This window comes from Mirounga leonina, unplaced genomic scaffold (genome assembly GCF_011800145.1).
Source record: "Mirounga leonina isolate KUSES-001 unplaced genomic scaffold, KU_Mleo_1.0 Mir_114, whole genome shotgun sequence".
NCBI classification, from domain to species: Eukaryota; Metazoa; Chordata; class Mammalia; order Carnivora; family Phocidae; genus Mirounga; species Mirounga leonina.
The window spans coordinates 27,301,750-27,316,739 of NW_023270265.1; the positions used below are offsets into that span (position 1 = coordinate 27,301,750).

Below are 14,990 nucleotides of genomic sequence, written 5' to 3' on the forward strand. Positions count from 1 at the left end.
GACATTCCCTTCTCTCCTCCTCAGGGACCTTCAACATCAAAGGCTTCAACAAGCCTTTCACATAAAGGGAAGCCCTGAGCCTAGCGCTAGCGGGGGGTGCATCTTCCCCATCCTGTTTGCATAAATTCAGAGGGACACTAGGCTGGCAGAGACCCTGGTCTTAGCTTTCAGAAGGGCCCAGATGAGCTCCCCACAGTAAGGGGAGGTAAGGTAAAGAAGGTTTTGAAATACAGAAACCTTAAAAGCAGCCCAGGAGATTAAGACATTGTGGATGTAAAGGCAGAAGGAGGGTTGTATCATTGCAAAGAGTGTGGGTGTGTTAGAGTAGTGTGAAGAAGGGTTACTGCAGATGGGGAGTAGCTTAGCTCCCCAACAGCGCAGAGCCCTTCCACAGTCCTCTACCCCACAGGTGACACCCACCCACCACCGGGGCAAAGGGGTGAGTGGTAATGAGAGGTTTGGTCTTTGGGACACTGAGCCATGAGGCTGGTCTTACCCTTTCCCCAACATGCCCATCCTCATGTTTGAAGATGTCGGTCCCCTCTTAGGGCCTCCCAGGACTCCCCAGCCAGAGAGGAACTGGATCTGTGAACAATCAAGCTTTATTTTTACAAAAATGAACATGGTAGCATGTCTTAGCAGCCGGCCTGAGACTGGGCTGGCTTAGGACTCACTCAAAACTGCTAGCCTCCCTTTGTCCTTCCTCAGGTTCAAAGCAAGACCAGGCCACAGTGCCCCAGGAATGAGCCCCAAGAGCTTGGTCAAGGGTGGGGACTGAGGAGGTAGGGGCCACAGCAGAGGATTGGCAGCCTCACCCCTCCTTCCAAGGAAGGGGCAGAAAGGGACCAACTGGGATGGCTGGAGCCCCTCACCTCACTCTAAGCTATCATGGCTCTAAGAAGGGGCGAGGTACAGGGCAGGCCTGTCCAGACCAGATCCTTGCTCTGGCCAACAGGGAAGCAAGGCCCGGCCAGGCTCAGCCATTCCCTCAAAGCAGCAGATCCCTTCTCTCCAATTAGTTCCTTGGGGGGGGCACCCCCAAATTCCCGGGAGTCAGCAGCCTTTACCTGACGGTGCCCAAGCACTGTGGTGACAGGTCTAGGAGCACAGGCACGGCGGGGGCGGAGGCATCCCTGCACCCTCCAGGCGGAGAGGTCCCTGAGTAGCTGGCTTCCCTGGCCCGCAGGCCGGGGTGGCCCCGTCACGGGTTCTGGAAGTCCAGGACGTGGAGGTTGTAGGAGAGCGCGGCATAGAGATGCTTGGTGGTGAAGCGCAGGCAGTACACAGGGCTGCTGAGCGGGGTCGAGGTCAGCGGGAAGGCCTGCAACCGAGGGCGGAGCCCTAACCTCAGCTGCCTGGGCCCAGCGCAGACTCCCCCGCCTTCTCCAGGCACCCCCGCTCCCAGATCCAGCCCCTAATAAGGGGGTGTGAGGTGTGCGGTGCGCTTACGTGGAGGCAGGCCCTCTGGCGCCGGTCCCACAGCCGCACGACCCCGTAGTAGGAGGACCCAGTAGCCAGCAGGTGGTTCCCATCGGTCTGCAGGCAATACAGGGTGCTGTCGTGGGGCTCCTCCCACTCCATGACACACTTCCTGTCCGGGAATCGGCCATCAGAGGGAGGGTCAGGGTGCCCTCCACCCCAGCTTCCACAGGGGCCTTAGAAATCCATTCTGGCCGGGAGACAGAAGCTGAATCACCGGACTCTTTCGAAGCCAGACTTAATTCGGGGAAAGCCGCCTCTGGAAAGGGCTCCTTCTCGCCAATGCCCGAACCCCAGGCCCGATGAGGCCCTCCTCGTCTGTGCTTCATACTGCTGGCTGTGTGTCACAGGACTTGGGCGGCAGGGCAGAAAGAAAGGCAGGATGCTGAGGGATAGGACCCTGACGACTCCCCGGGCTCTTAATCAGCGCCTGGTGGCTACGGTCTCCCAGGCCATGGGACCAGGGCCGCCGACGGGGAGCCCAAGCTTGACCTGACCCTGCTGGCTGCCACTCCTAGCCTCCAGCTGGAGGGCCCGGGACTGCCGCACACTCACCGGACGCTGGCTCGGAGGTCCCAGTAGCGAACGTAGGTGTCATAGCCACAGGACAAGAGTGTGGACGGGGACTCATACATGACATCCAACACCCCAGCCCCTGGGGGGAAGTCACTGCCCAGGTGCATCATTAGCTGCCCACTGGGGAGAGAACAAAGGGGCAGAGGATGAGAGACTGTCCGCCTCGGTCCCCACACCAGCTTTTAACCTAATGGCCTCAGTCCCTGGGGAAACGCAGCTCCCCGCCCCCCCCCCCGCCCAAGCTAAGATCAGGCTCCCTTAGGAAGGAGCCAAGGGAAGAAATGGCCCAGGATGCCCACCCTGTCACCCCAGTCGCCGTGCTGCCCCTCCCGCAGCTAAAGGCCACCATCGGCCCGCAGCCCCTGCCTGCATCACAGCTGCTCGCTGCCTGGCCACTGCCCCTCGGGGAGGAAGCATGGGCCTCACGGACGGGCCGGCCCCCCTCCCGTGCGCACACACACACTTGGTTACTTTATAGTTCTTGATCCTGCAGGTCATGCAGTTCTGAGCTGCCTGAGTCCAATGCCTTAATTCCTGCCTGTAATCTGGGGCTCAAACCTCATTGGGGATAAAGACCACACAAAGGGAGAAGGGGAGTCCCAGGAGATGTTAAAACAAGTAAACACCTTTGTGTCTGGGGAGAAAAATCGCTGAGAAAGCAGCTTAGCGGGCCGGTCCCCGGTGTTCCTGGCCCGGCTGGCCCCCAGCCCGGGGCTAGCACGCCTGTGTGATCACAGCCCCCAGCCTGCTGGGCTCCAGCGTGCTCCCCCAGCCTCGCCCCTCCCGGTGGCCGAGAGCAGATTACTGAGAAGAACAATTTCTTTGTGACTGTGTAATTCCCTCCGTGACCGCGGCAGTGGGCAGACCCCTCGCCCTGATGCCAGACCCTTAGCAACCATGTAGGGGGGCCTTCTGGCCCTAGCAACTACCCCTCAACATCAAGTGCACCCGCTAATCCCTGTGGCTAGGGAACGGGGAGAAGCAGGGAGTTTCTGCAGAATGACCGGGGCGGGGGGTGGGGGGATGAAGGAGAAGAGGGGCACCCTCCAGGCCTGATCCAGCACTTTCACCCAAGAGATGCTGGGCTCTCTTCCCTGGCAGGACAGGAGAAGCAAGGCCATGAACACTTCCCAAGGACACCCAGGTAAAGGGCCCCGGCAGTGGGAGGGAGGACGCCACAATCTCACAAGCAGTGTTCACCAAAGGGCCGAGGCAGATGCTACCAGCCCCAAGTGAAAGCAGACTTCAGTCCCAGGCCTTCCAGCTCACACGGACTCTGACCCTCAACATCCCTCCTCCCCAGTGCAGCCACCATCTTCCCCAGAAGCTGAAGGAATAGAAGAGGCAGCCTGGGGTTCCCTTCTACCTTTCCCCTCGAGCCCTGGGCAATGAGGTGACCCCCAGCAAGGGACACTGTTGCGGTCAGTGGGAGGTCAGGCCCTAAGTCAGCACCCTGGCCCCCAGCCTCCTTGGGGAGATATTCCTCTTTCTGTCTGAGGTAGAAGGTAAGCCTCTGTGGTGGGGGACCCTGAGAGGGATCAGGCAGAAGGCTACCACCCACAGATCAGCATCTCCTAGAGATCACTGACCTTGGCTCCCAGGAAGGGCCACCAGCCATGACTGACCCACCCCGGGCAGGCCAGAGTCCTAAAAGGAGTCCATGCCGCCCCCCACCCACCTCTCTTTTACAGCTACTTCTGGACATTTGTGCACACCCGGGTAGGGGGCTGTTTGGCTCCACAGTTCTCCCTCCTTCCAGATTTGGGGGCCCTGCCCCTTCCATTAGTGAGGCCTTCAGGAATGACTGAGGAGCTCTCCCCTTTAATCTGCAGAAGTAATTTCATGTTTGTTTGAAATAGAAGATGAAAGGCGGTGGGGGTTGGGGGCGTGAAGCCCAGCATGGCTCTGCCTGCCCACCCCCGGTCCCAGGGCTCAGAGGGAAAGACAGCCGGGCACCCGGGGGCTGGACAGGGGCAGCGGCGTCGGGACCGGCAGCATCAGGGCGATACCCAGACCAAGTTGCCACGCTGGGCCCCCGTCCCAGCATCCAAGCCACCCCTGGAAAGGGTCCTGCCAGTGTCTGCGACAAGAAACAGAACCCTGCCCGCCGGGGGAAACCTGAGGGCCAGAGTGAGCACCAGCCTCCCTGAGGCCAGCCCAAGTCCCGCAGCCCCTTGTCCGCTGGCCCAGCCTGGCCCGAGACAGAAAAGTTTCTTTCTGCGGCTGCCCGGTGCTCCAATTCTCTGAAACGGCCACACACACTTCAAATGGGCCAATAAAAAGATACAATTTCTTTTGCCTCTGGGCCTGGGACCCTCACAACTCTGCTGTGCGGTGCCCGGGAGGTGAAGTCCAGGGCCTCCGCGGACCCAGCTGGCTCTGGGAAAGGGCCCGTCTCTCCGAACAGTGGCCCAGCGCCGCCATGGGAGCCCTGCTGGGGCTTTGATTTGGGAAAACAAACAGAAATGGCACCGTGGGCCCTTCATGGCCCCCACCCCAAGACCAATTTAACTAGAAAACTCTAGCTCAACAGCTCTGGGGAAGGGAGCAAGATCGGCCCAACAATAGCCTCAAACTTTGGGGGAAAGGGGGACAAAACAGGCTGTCTGTCTCCTCAGCCCCTCCTCTCGGGCTCCTTTTCTTCCTGCAAGTGTGTTCTTGTAAAAACGATTAGATTGCAATTTGTATAACATGGTGACCCCCAAATTCAGACGTTTCACCCCTTTTCTCTGGAAAGAATGTCAAGAATGCTTCTCGGCCTCTCACCGTGGGGGGCGCGAGGGGGGGTGCAGAGCCTTGGCTGTCGCACAACTTGTGTGGGAACAGGACTGCCCCTCAGAGTCCCGGGCCAAGACGGCAGCAAGGGCCGGCTCTGTCACTACCGAGGGCCAGACAAAAAGTCCATTCCCTTATAACTCCTGCACACAAAGCCTGGGCCTCCAGGAGCCACTGGGGGCTGGGGGGGGGGGGGCGCCTCCACACCCCAGCCTCTCCCGAGCCTGACTCCAGCAATTCTCTTTCCACCCAGGGAAAGATAAAGACAGATGGGGCCACCCCTGTGAGCTTGATGAACGAGCGCAGGCCGGGGAGGGCAGCCTGAAGGAGGCCGGGCTGCGTGCCGCGTTCTCCGGGAGGCCCCAGAGTACCTGGGCGGGAAGAACAAGCAGAGGGCGGCCTCAGCGCAGGGACTTGGGGTGAGCAGGTGAGGGAACCGGGGCTCCCACCCTGCTGCACAGCGATTCCAGCTCAAGGGAAGAGGGAGCCCAGGGAGGAGCTTCCTGACAGAAGGAAATCTAGTAAGACAAGGACCCCTCCATCACCATCTTTAGGGGACATCTAGGGACAGCTAACTGGAGGTAGGTGTTGGCCCTGAAGACCCAGACGTCCCAGTTGGGAGGGCCCCTCCCTCTCCTGCTCTGGGCCTTGCCGAGCTGCAAGCCAGTGGCCACCCTGTCCCGAGTCCGCTCATCCCAGCCTCCACCTGCCTCCCTGCCCGGCCTGCCTCTGCTCCCGACACAAGCCACAGCCTGCAGGAAGTCCCCCTGTGCTAGAGGGCCCCGAGCTAGGAGAAGCCAGATCCCCGTCCCACCTCCCGGCCTGCACCTACGAATACCTGTGGCCCCCACACCCCTTAACAGCCACTGTTAACACACGGGGTTCCCATCCTCGGCGGGGCCTGGTCTGTGCTCGGGACAGAGGATGTTCCCTGGAGATCCTAGAAGTTCTTGCTCCTCCGCCTGGCATGTATGTGTGACCCTAAGACGCAACAGTGGCTTTCAGGGGACGGCAAGGATGGAAGAGTGACACACAGTTCACCTTCCCGCAGGTCGGCTCCCGGGGACAGAGGACCTGAAGGTACAAACTGGGCCAGACACGGTCACTCAGGAGGGCAGGTTTTTCCTCTTTCCCACCCCTCTCCTTCCCGCTCTTCCTTTCTTTGAGCAACAATCATTTAATGAGCACCTTCTATATACCAGGCATTGTGCTTTAGTAGGAACTGCAGGGAGACGTCAGGGACGGCTCTGAAGGAGCTCTCCCTGTCCTCCAGGAGTTCTCAGTCCAGGGAAGGAGGGAGTCTGTCATGTATCCAGCTAACAATACAAGGGGTGAGCGGGTGGGTCCCTGAAGAGAAATGAAAGTTTTACCGTAAGAGGACAGATCAGAGAACATTTCGGCCTGTGGGCATGGAGTGGTTCCCCAGGGAGTGCCAGAAGTGGGACAGGCCATGACAGGAGCGCGGGGATGGCCCAGCTGAAGGACCCGCCCCAGCAGGCGTGCAGAGCCAGGGCACCGGCGCCATGTTTGCAGCTGGCAGGCACTCCGGTCTGCCCGGGATCTGGCTCTCAGGCCGTGACGGCCCTCGGGTGCACACTGCTCAGGGGGCACCAACTCGGGGGGGGGCAGGGAGTCACCAGGCTTCTCAGCAGGGAGGAGCTCGTCCTGTCTGGCCCTCTGGTGGGGAGGGCGGGCATCAAGGAGGCATGGGATGTCCCAAATGTTACCACCAGAGTGGTGGTGACAAGGAGAGGCCCATGGAAGCTTCGCCTGCCTTGGCCCCAGCAGGCGAGCGGGAAGGGCCCTGCCCGAGCCCACGGCCTCTCCCCTGCATGTGTGCGCGCGTGCACGGCCCCCCGCGCCTGCCCGCGCACACGTGTTCAGACACAATGGCTCAAAGGCCAGGCAGCCGGGCAGCCCACTTTGTACTGCTAACAAGGGGCCCGTAATTACAGGAAGGGGCAGCCGGGCAGATAAAAGGATACAAAATTTCAACATCTGTTGCCATAAAGGGATAAGGAGAAGTGAAACGCAAAGTATCAGTTTGGTGTCAGCAGGCAGAGAGCCAATTTCAAAGAGTTCAGGGGGACAGAGGGGACAAGAAAGAAAAAGGCAAGGGGGGAGAAAGAAAGAAAGAAATTACAGGTTTCCTTAAAGAGGTAAAGAAAAAAGAAAATGAAAAAATCTGTCAGTAATACTTTCAAAGGAGAAGACAGGTCCTTTAAAGAGGGCAGTTCCCCAATCACCCTGACTGAGGGCCGGGCCGCCCGGGGTGGAGGCGAAGGCGGAGGCAGAGACAGAGCCACACCTGGGCCGGTGGGCCCGCTCTGTGCTCGGGACACGGCTCCCTTCCGCAGGCCCCCGGAAGGGGCTGCAGCCAGGCACCCCTCGCCTTTCAAAAGGCCACTAGAATGCTCTGATAGGCATCTCCTGTGCTCCCCCCCGGAGTCCCTCCTCCCCGGTGGCTGACAAGGCGGCCCCGTGAGTGCTCTAAGGGTTACCGACTCCAGCCACGGGGGCTAGGATCAGGGAAGGCTTTGTGGAGGCGGTGCACCGAAGAGTAAGCAGGATGGAGAGGGCGCAATCCAGGCCCAGGGGGCAGCCAGAGCAGAGGCTCGGAGGGGAAAACAGAGAGCACCTGTCGGAATGTGTGAGAAGCCTATCTGCCGCAACTTTGGTGAGAAAGAGGAGACTCCGGGGCTTTAGGATAGAAATGGAAGAGTAATGGGAAACCAGGATGACCTCGGCTGGAAGGGGAGAAGAGGGGATGCGTGCCAGGGCCCACATACAGTCACACACCTAGGACTTGAACCGGCAATGCCCTAGGAGTAGCCAGGTCACCTAAGCCCACCCCTATTCCCTTCCCAGTTCCCCCCCGGCTGGCTCAGGGCTGTGGCTGTACCCACTAGGATCCCTGCAGGTCCGGGACCACAGGCCTCTCCATCCTGTTGCCCACATGCACCACTGCTAGATCCAGCTCAAATGCCCGTGGCAGAAATGAGGAACCCATGGTGAGAGCAAGCCCGGGAGGAGGGCTGTATATGATGTCTGGCCAGTCTGACCTCCCAGGCCTTTCAGCAGCTGGGAGGAATACCACACAGACAGCACCTTCCCTGGGACCTAGCTGAGGTTCCTGCCCAAATGCACACAGAGGACATAAGATGGGCCTGGATTCCTTCAGACCCCAGGCTCAGAACGGGACGGTCTGGGCCCAGTTCCTTAGGGTCTGATGGGACTACGGGGTCTAGTGAGGGATGATGCTTCAGTGGTTGGCTGTTGGCACTCTGTCAAGATGGAGTCCTTGGGGGGCTGCAACTGGACCTGAAGACCATCTACCCTTGGAAGCAGGAACACTCTGGCACCTCCAGGTTGGGTAAAGGACTCCATCTTTCTCTCTGCCTGCTTTAGACAGGTTAGAAACGCCCTGTCTTGGGGCCCTGCCCATGGTTTCCAACTCCAGGGGAAAGAAAGGCAGAAAAGGAAGAAGGGAGAGAGAGAGACGGCCACACTCTTGCCATCTAGGCAACGGTGTATGCCCACAGCTACCCTCCACCCTGTGCAGCCCAGCCGGCAGCCCCGCCCCCCCAGCCCGTAGGGACAACAGTCTCCAGGAGTCTTGATGGAACGAAGGGCTCAGGGAGCCATGGTGATTTTGAAGGGGTCCCTGGGCACCCTTCAAAGAAGAGAAGTAGCCTAAGTGACCTGACAGCGGGTCCCCGAGAGACAGCAGGGAGAAAACGCGCCCAGCAGGGCCCCCACACCCCCCAGGTGTGTCCCAGCCCCCACCGTCCTCCTGACGGCGGCCCAGAGGGGTGATGCTCCGAGCAAGACTGCCCCTCCAGCACTCCTTCCCCCCAAGTCCCAGCACACACATAAAAGAGAAAATCCCGGCGCTCCTCAGGTTTCAGCAGTGACAGGTTAAAAGCGAGGAATCCGCCCAGCCCCGCACAGCGCCCGCCACCAAGTCCTGCCAGCAGCGCCGCTCCACCTTCCAGATTGGCCTGTCACTCAGGCTTTGGCATTATTGAAAGATCAAACTCTGTCCTGCCTGTTCATTACCTTAATCCTATTTTCTACATGGCTTTATTATCTGCTTGGGCTTCTCTGGGAAAGACAGCTACAGACAGTCACCCTGTCCATCCGCTTCCTCCCACCAGAAGCAGAAGCCTCCAGCAGGCCATCTTTCCTTCGAGCCCTGCACCACTCAGGCTTCCAGGCTTCCCTGCGAACGGGACGGATGTTTCAACGAGGCCTGGGGGGTCTGAGGGCCAGAGAGGAGACACCACCACCTGTTGCCCCGGGCGGCCCTGCCATGGGCCGCCCAAAGGGAGCAGGGCGGTTTCTCCTGGGTTCTTCCTGGGTTCTGGAAAGACCCAGGGTTTGGGGTTTAGGAGGACTAGGGATTTCATAAGGGAGTGCTATTCGAGGAGTTGGTGCCTTGTAAGTACATCCTGACCATAAATCTGTGCCCAGGAGTAGCCCCCACAGAGGAGACCACAGGCAGAAGAGGCCCTCCAAGATGACTTGACCTCAGAGAGAAGAGTGGGCCACAGTGATGCACCCCCTGCCCTCCGGCTCATTCGCCATCCTGAGCCCAGGCCAGGGAGGGGGACTGAGACGGACTTCCAGCAGCCACACTTCTCTTGTGGCCTGCAGCCTCACGGACCGTCAGGAGCCTTCTCTATGCCACGAGGTCAGCAGGACCGCTCCTCCTCTAGTGGTCATGAGGCCACAGGTATTTGGAGAATTAAAAAGCTGAGCCTCTGCAAACTCTAAGGTCCTAAGGCGGAAGGCAGCCGCGGGTGAGGGAGGGAGGGGGTGAAGGAGACAGGTACTGTATGGGCACTTTTTCAAAATAATGCCTTCTTCATACTAGTTCTGTTAAGCAGAGATAATTAAATCTCATTTACAAATGTGGAAGCCGAGGCCCAGAGAGGCCCCCTTATCACAGAGCTAATCAGCAGCAGTGTCAGTTCTAGAACCCAAGTCTGTCTGACCAGCAGCCTGTGCTCCCTCTGTAGCCCTCACAGGCTCCCCAGCACACACCAGAGGAGGGGTTCCTTCTGCCTGCGTCCCATGCAGAAGCAAGAAGTTGCCAGTGGCAGGAGTTTGGCAGGGTAAGCCACGGGAACCACCTTCACAGACTGCAGGCACTCCAACATCCCAGAGGCTACAGAACAAAGGAAGCCTTGGAAGTTTCCACTGTGCTGGCAACAGTATGATGCGACCATCGGCTATGTTAACAAAAGCCAAACATCTAGAACAAGGAAGATGATATAGCACCTGCCACTCATCAGCTCACGCCCGGTGTGTTCATGACTCAGCTGGGAACATCCCACTTCAAGAAGGATGCAACCAGGGGCGCCTGGGTGGCTCAGTCGTTAAGCATCTGCCTTCGGCTCAGGTCATGATCCCGGGGTCCTGGGATCGAGCCCCGCATCGGGCTCCCTGCTTGGTGGGAAGCCTGCTTCTCCCTCTCCCACTCCCCCTGCTTGTGTTCCTGGTCTCGCTGTGTCTCTCTCTGTCAAATAAATAAATAAAATCTTAAAAAAAAAAAAGATATATGGGGTGCCTGGGTGGCTCAGTCGTTAAGCGTCTGCCTTCGGCTCAGGTCCTGATCCCAGGGTCCTGGGATCGAGCCCCGCATCAGACTCCCTGCTCTGCGGGAAGCCTACTTCTCCCTCTCCCACTCCCCCTGCTTGTGTTCCCTCTCTTGCTGTGTCTCTGTCAAATAAGTAAATAAAATCCTTTAAAAAAAAAAAAAAAAGAGGGATGCAATCAGATAAACTGGAGAAACTTTCAGGTGAGAATGTCCTAAAACAAGTATGAGACCAACACCGCAGGTCACCCACTGCAGGTCACCCACCCAGCTATTGCTCTCTTTCTTTCTTGCTGACCAAGAGCGGATTCTGTGCCCACCCACCTCCCCCACTGCCTGTGTGCGTGTAGGGGAAGCTGGGCTCTTCCCCAGGCCCAGGTCAATCTGGACTGCTCATTCCATTTCCCTTGCCACGGTTTGGTTTGGGGTGAGTACCGGAACACACTTGTGGCTCACTAAATATGAAAAGTCTGCTTGGAGGCTCCTCTAAAAGGTTTCCCCATCTTAAAAAGAGACCCCAGGCAGGGACATGTCCTCTTCCTTCCTTCTTCCCTTTGGGTATTGCCTTATGGGTTGGTAGAGCTTTTGTGAACAAGCCTGAGGATAAGTAAAGGCAAAACCCACTTTGAGGTGGCAAAGCAGAAAGCTGAGATGGGCTCTCAAGCTTTCACTGAGCTGCCGAACCCATCAATCCTGGAAGCAGCGAACCACCCAACTCCTGGATGGACTCCTTGTCATTCAAGATAATAATAACCCCTTTATTGTTTGAGCCACTTTGAATTAGGTCCTCATTACTTTTAGCCAAAAGCACCTTTACTGATGTTTATGAGCAACAATTAAAGGTCCTCAGACTTCTGGCCTGATAAAGAGAAGATGCGGGTGCCTGGGTGGCTCAATCGTTAGGCGTCTGCCTTTGGCTCAGGTCATGATCCCAGCGTCCTGGGATCAAGCCCCACATCCGGCTCCCTGCTCAGCAGGAAGCCTGCTTCTCCTCTCCCACTCCCCCTGCTTGTGTTCCCTCTCTCGCTGTCTCTTTCTCTGTCAAATAAATAAATAAAATCTAAAAAAAAAAAAAGAAGACGCTGGAGGAGCAGGACCAAAATTTTCAGATATTTAAAGGCCTGTCTTCAGAGGCACAATTCAACTTGCTTCTTATCCAGGATCACAGCTCCTGGAAGCAGATCAACCCTTGATGAAGGACAGACATGAGAACTCTCAGAGCTATCCAAAGATGTAATGTGGTATCTGGGGAAGCTGGGAGTCTCCTATCCCTCTGGTTGGATGACCACCAGAGAATGTTGTAAAGAAAAACATACTTAATGAAAACATCTCATGTGTTTAAAAAAAAAATCTTTTGGAGGGGCGCCTGGGGGGCTCAGTAGGTTGAGCATCTGCCTTTGGCTCAGGTCATGATCTCAGGGTCCTGGGATCGAGTCCCACATGGCGGGGCGGGGGGGTGGGGGTGTCCCTGCTCAGCAGGGAGTCTGCTTCTCCCTCTCCCTCTGCCTCTCTCTCTAATAAAATCTTTAAAAAAAAAAATCTTTTGGAAATACAATACGACAGATATTTCAGGAAAACAAAAAGATATGGCTAATACTTTCCTGGGGAGATGGAGAGAGGAGGAGATGTGCTAGAGCGGCTGAGGCAGGAGACAGGCGGGCAGAGCGCCCCCTCACGGCTCCTGTAAATCACGGCACTGCAAACCACAACGTGGGGGCCTGGGGCTAGGGGAAGACTTCTCAGACTTCACGCCAAGAGCACAAAAAGAAAAAGTCAATAATTTGGACGTCATCAAAATTTAAAACTTTGGTCTTTTATCCTGTCAAGAGGATAAAAAGACAAGCTCCAGACTTAAAAGGTATAGGCAAACCTCATGTCTGACAAAGGACTCACATCTAGAACATACAAAGAACTCTCAAAACTCCACAGTGAAAAAGCAACCTCTTCAATTAGAAAATGGGCAAAAGACCTGAGCAGAGATTTTACCAAAGAGAATACACAGAAGGCAAAAAAAGCACATAAAAAGATGTTCATCATCATTAACTATTAAGGAAATTCCAATTAAAGCCACCAGACACCACACCTATGAGAATAGCTAAGATAAGAAACAATGATCGTTCCAAATGCTGTTGAGGATGTGAAGGAACTAGATCTCCCCTACACCAGGGTTGGATTATAAAATGGTACAGATACTCAAAGAGTTTAGGGCATTAATCCCAGAGAAACGAAAACCGAGGTCCACACGAACACTTATACACAAATGTTCATGACAACTTAATCTGCAATAGTCAAAAAACTGAAAATAACCCAATGTCCTTAGTGGGGGAGTGCTGCTCAATGGGCGAGTGCTGTGGTGCGTCCCCACCAGGGACCACTACCGAGCAACCTCGGGTAAAGCCCTCTCGGCGCAACTACTGTATGCTCTCACGACGCTTACGCTGGGGGGAAGCAAATCTCAAAAGGTTACGTACATTACTCCACTTATATAATGCTTTCAAACTGATACAATTATAGAGACGGAGAACACATAGTGGTTGCCAGATGTTAGGGACAAGAGGGAGTGCCAGAGGGGATGGCAGGTAGACGGTGTGACTGTGACGGGGCAAGTGACGGTTCCAACAGTTCCGTATCCTAACTGTGGTAACAGTAATGTGAATCTACACATGGGATAAAATTGCACAGAACTACACACACACGCACACACACAGAAATGACGACAATCTAAATAAAGTTCTGTGGATTATACCAATGTCGATTTCCTGGTTCTGATTTGTATTATGTATTATCCTATATATTATCTAATGTTACACAGGTACCTTGCTGTCCTATTTTGGGAACTTCTTATGAATCTATAATTATTTCAAAATAAAAAGCTAAAAAAACAAGACAAAAGCTCATCAGAATGGTAGATAATCCGACGGGAATGTGTCAAGCCTGCCAAGGCAGAGAACTGTGAATAAAACCTGGATGTATTTTAACTGTTCTGGATAATTCTTTTTATGGATCTGTAGGTCACTTCCGAAATCTTTATTTTAGGATAGATGGGATTTTATGTAGCCACATAATCAGACACTCCTTAGAGAAAAAGTATCACAAATCCAAATGGTTGCTGTTATCCTAATTTCTAAGTGAAATTATTTACCTATTACAAATTCCTTCCAACAGTTTCCCAAGCTAACTCTAACGAGGCCAGGAGAGCGCGTGCACCTTGGAGGTGGTCAGTGGGTCGTGGGCCCGGTGCTTCCCAGCCTCCTCCTGGGCCACCTGGCGGCCAACGGGGCAGGTGGGCCGGACGGTCTTTGCTGTGCCTCCCTGGCTGCTCCAGCCCCACCCCCACGGGAAGCCACAGGGGCTCAGGAATCTCTTACCTGTTGAGGTCCCAGATTCTCAGGGGTGAGAAGTGCCCACAACAAGCCGTCCCTGTCACAAAAGAGCTGCCAAACAAAAGGAGAGCAGAGTCAGGACGGGCTTGTCAGAACCTGTGGTGGGGACGGCGACAGAGCTCCAAGTGCAGTGCTCGTTCTCCGGGGATCACGGAGTGGAGCCAGGACAAGGGAAGGTTTGGGGGGGGGGGCGTGTCGGAGAAGCTGCAGGAAGACGACTGGAAGTGCGGGGAGGTCTACAACCCCCCAGGGACCCCCACAGGTGAAAGGACAGGGGAGCTCGCCGCTCAGAAAGGTCCTGTGGTCTCTGCCCGCCAGAACACCACATCTCTACATGTGCAACCCTCAGGCCAAGAGAGGGCAGGCCTGTCAGGCTGCAGAAAAGGCCCCCCGGGAACAGGCTGTTGGGGAGGGGAAGAAGAGGCCCTGGTCAGAGGTCAGGGTGGTTGGGGGGCACTGCTGAAGGCGGTAAGAGCTAGGTAACGGGCCGCAAGCCCAGGGCAGACGTAACGGCACCGAACTGTGCAGAGCGAACCGTCAAAGGCCAGTAACTGCAGGTGGGCTGGTGCGCGAGGCCGGGAGGAGAGCGGGCGAAGGGCCGGGGCGAGGGGGCGGGGGCGCCGCTGCCGTGGAGTGGGGGGTGGCAGGCGGCGGAGTTCAGAGCACAGCGACACTACTTCCCCAGAGTAACTCTTAAACCCCTAAAAAGTTCAACACATGCCATGTGCAGCAACACATGCCATGTGGGCAAGCTCTGCGCCGTGAGCCAGGCTGGTGGAGTCCCAGGGCTGCACCTGGGACCTGGGTGCCAGACCACACCTTGGTGGAGGACTTGCTGGGTGGGGAGGGATGCTGGCGGGAACCCCAGCTGGAACTCCAGCTGGAACCCCTAACCCGGAGCAGGAGAGCTGAAAGCAGTTGTGTCACTCAGGAGCCCTGGGGCTGGATAAGGGCCTTGTCCCTACAGGTCGGGCACTGGGGGGAGGGGGCTAGACAGACTAATGACCCGTTGGCCCATCCGCCCTGGCCCTGCCCAGCACCTGTGGCTCTCTGGTCCTAAGCAGGTCAGCGGGCAGACACAGTTCTGTAGCGAGGGCTCTGAAGAAGACAGAGGCTTTGGAGGGGGCGGCGGGGGGTGGGGTGGGGGAGGTGGCCTGCAGTTGCTGATGGGGGCAGGC

General features: G+C 56.6%; 1 protein-coding gene across 3 annotated transcripts in view; it reads right to left on the minus strand.

Annotated features, from left to right (window-relative positions):
• Positions 1 to 17: 17 nt before the first annotated feature.
• Positions 18 to 14,990, minus strand: part of FBXW4 (F-box and WD repeat domain containing 4) — an 82,447-nt gene continuing 67,474 nt past the window's right edge. For 2 of the 3 annotated variants that reach the window (XM_035027559.1, XM_035027572.1), the window contains exons 6-9: positions 13,798 to 13,863; positions 2,035 to 2,175; positions 1,450 to 1,591; positions 585 to 1,321 (exon numbers count right to left, since the gene is read on the minus strand). In XM_035027559.1, coding sequence (XP_034883450.1) covers positions 1,202 to 1,321; positions 1,450 to 1,591; positions 2,035 to 2,175; positions 13,798 to 13,863 — 469 coding nt within the window. In that variant the 3' untranslated portion in view covers positions 585 to 1,201. Of the gene's footprint in view, positions 1,322 to 1,449; positions 1,592 to 2,034; positions 2,176 to 13,797; positions 13,864 to 14,990 lie in introns of all 3 variants that reach the window. The other variant, XR_004683258.1, reaches the window with a different exon arrangement.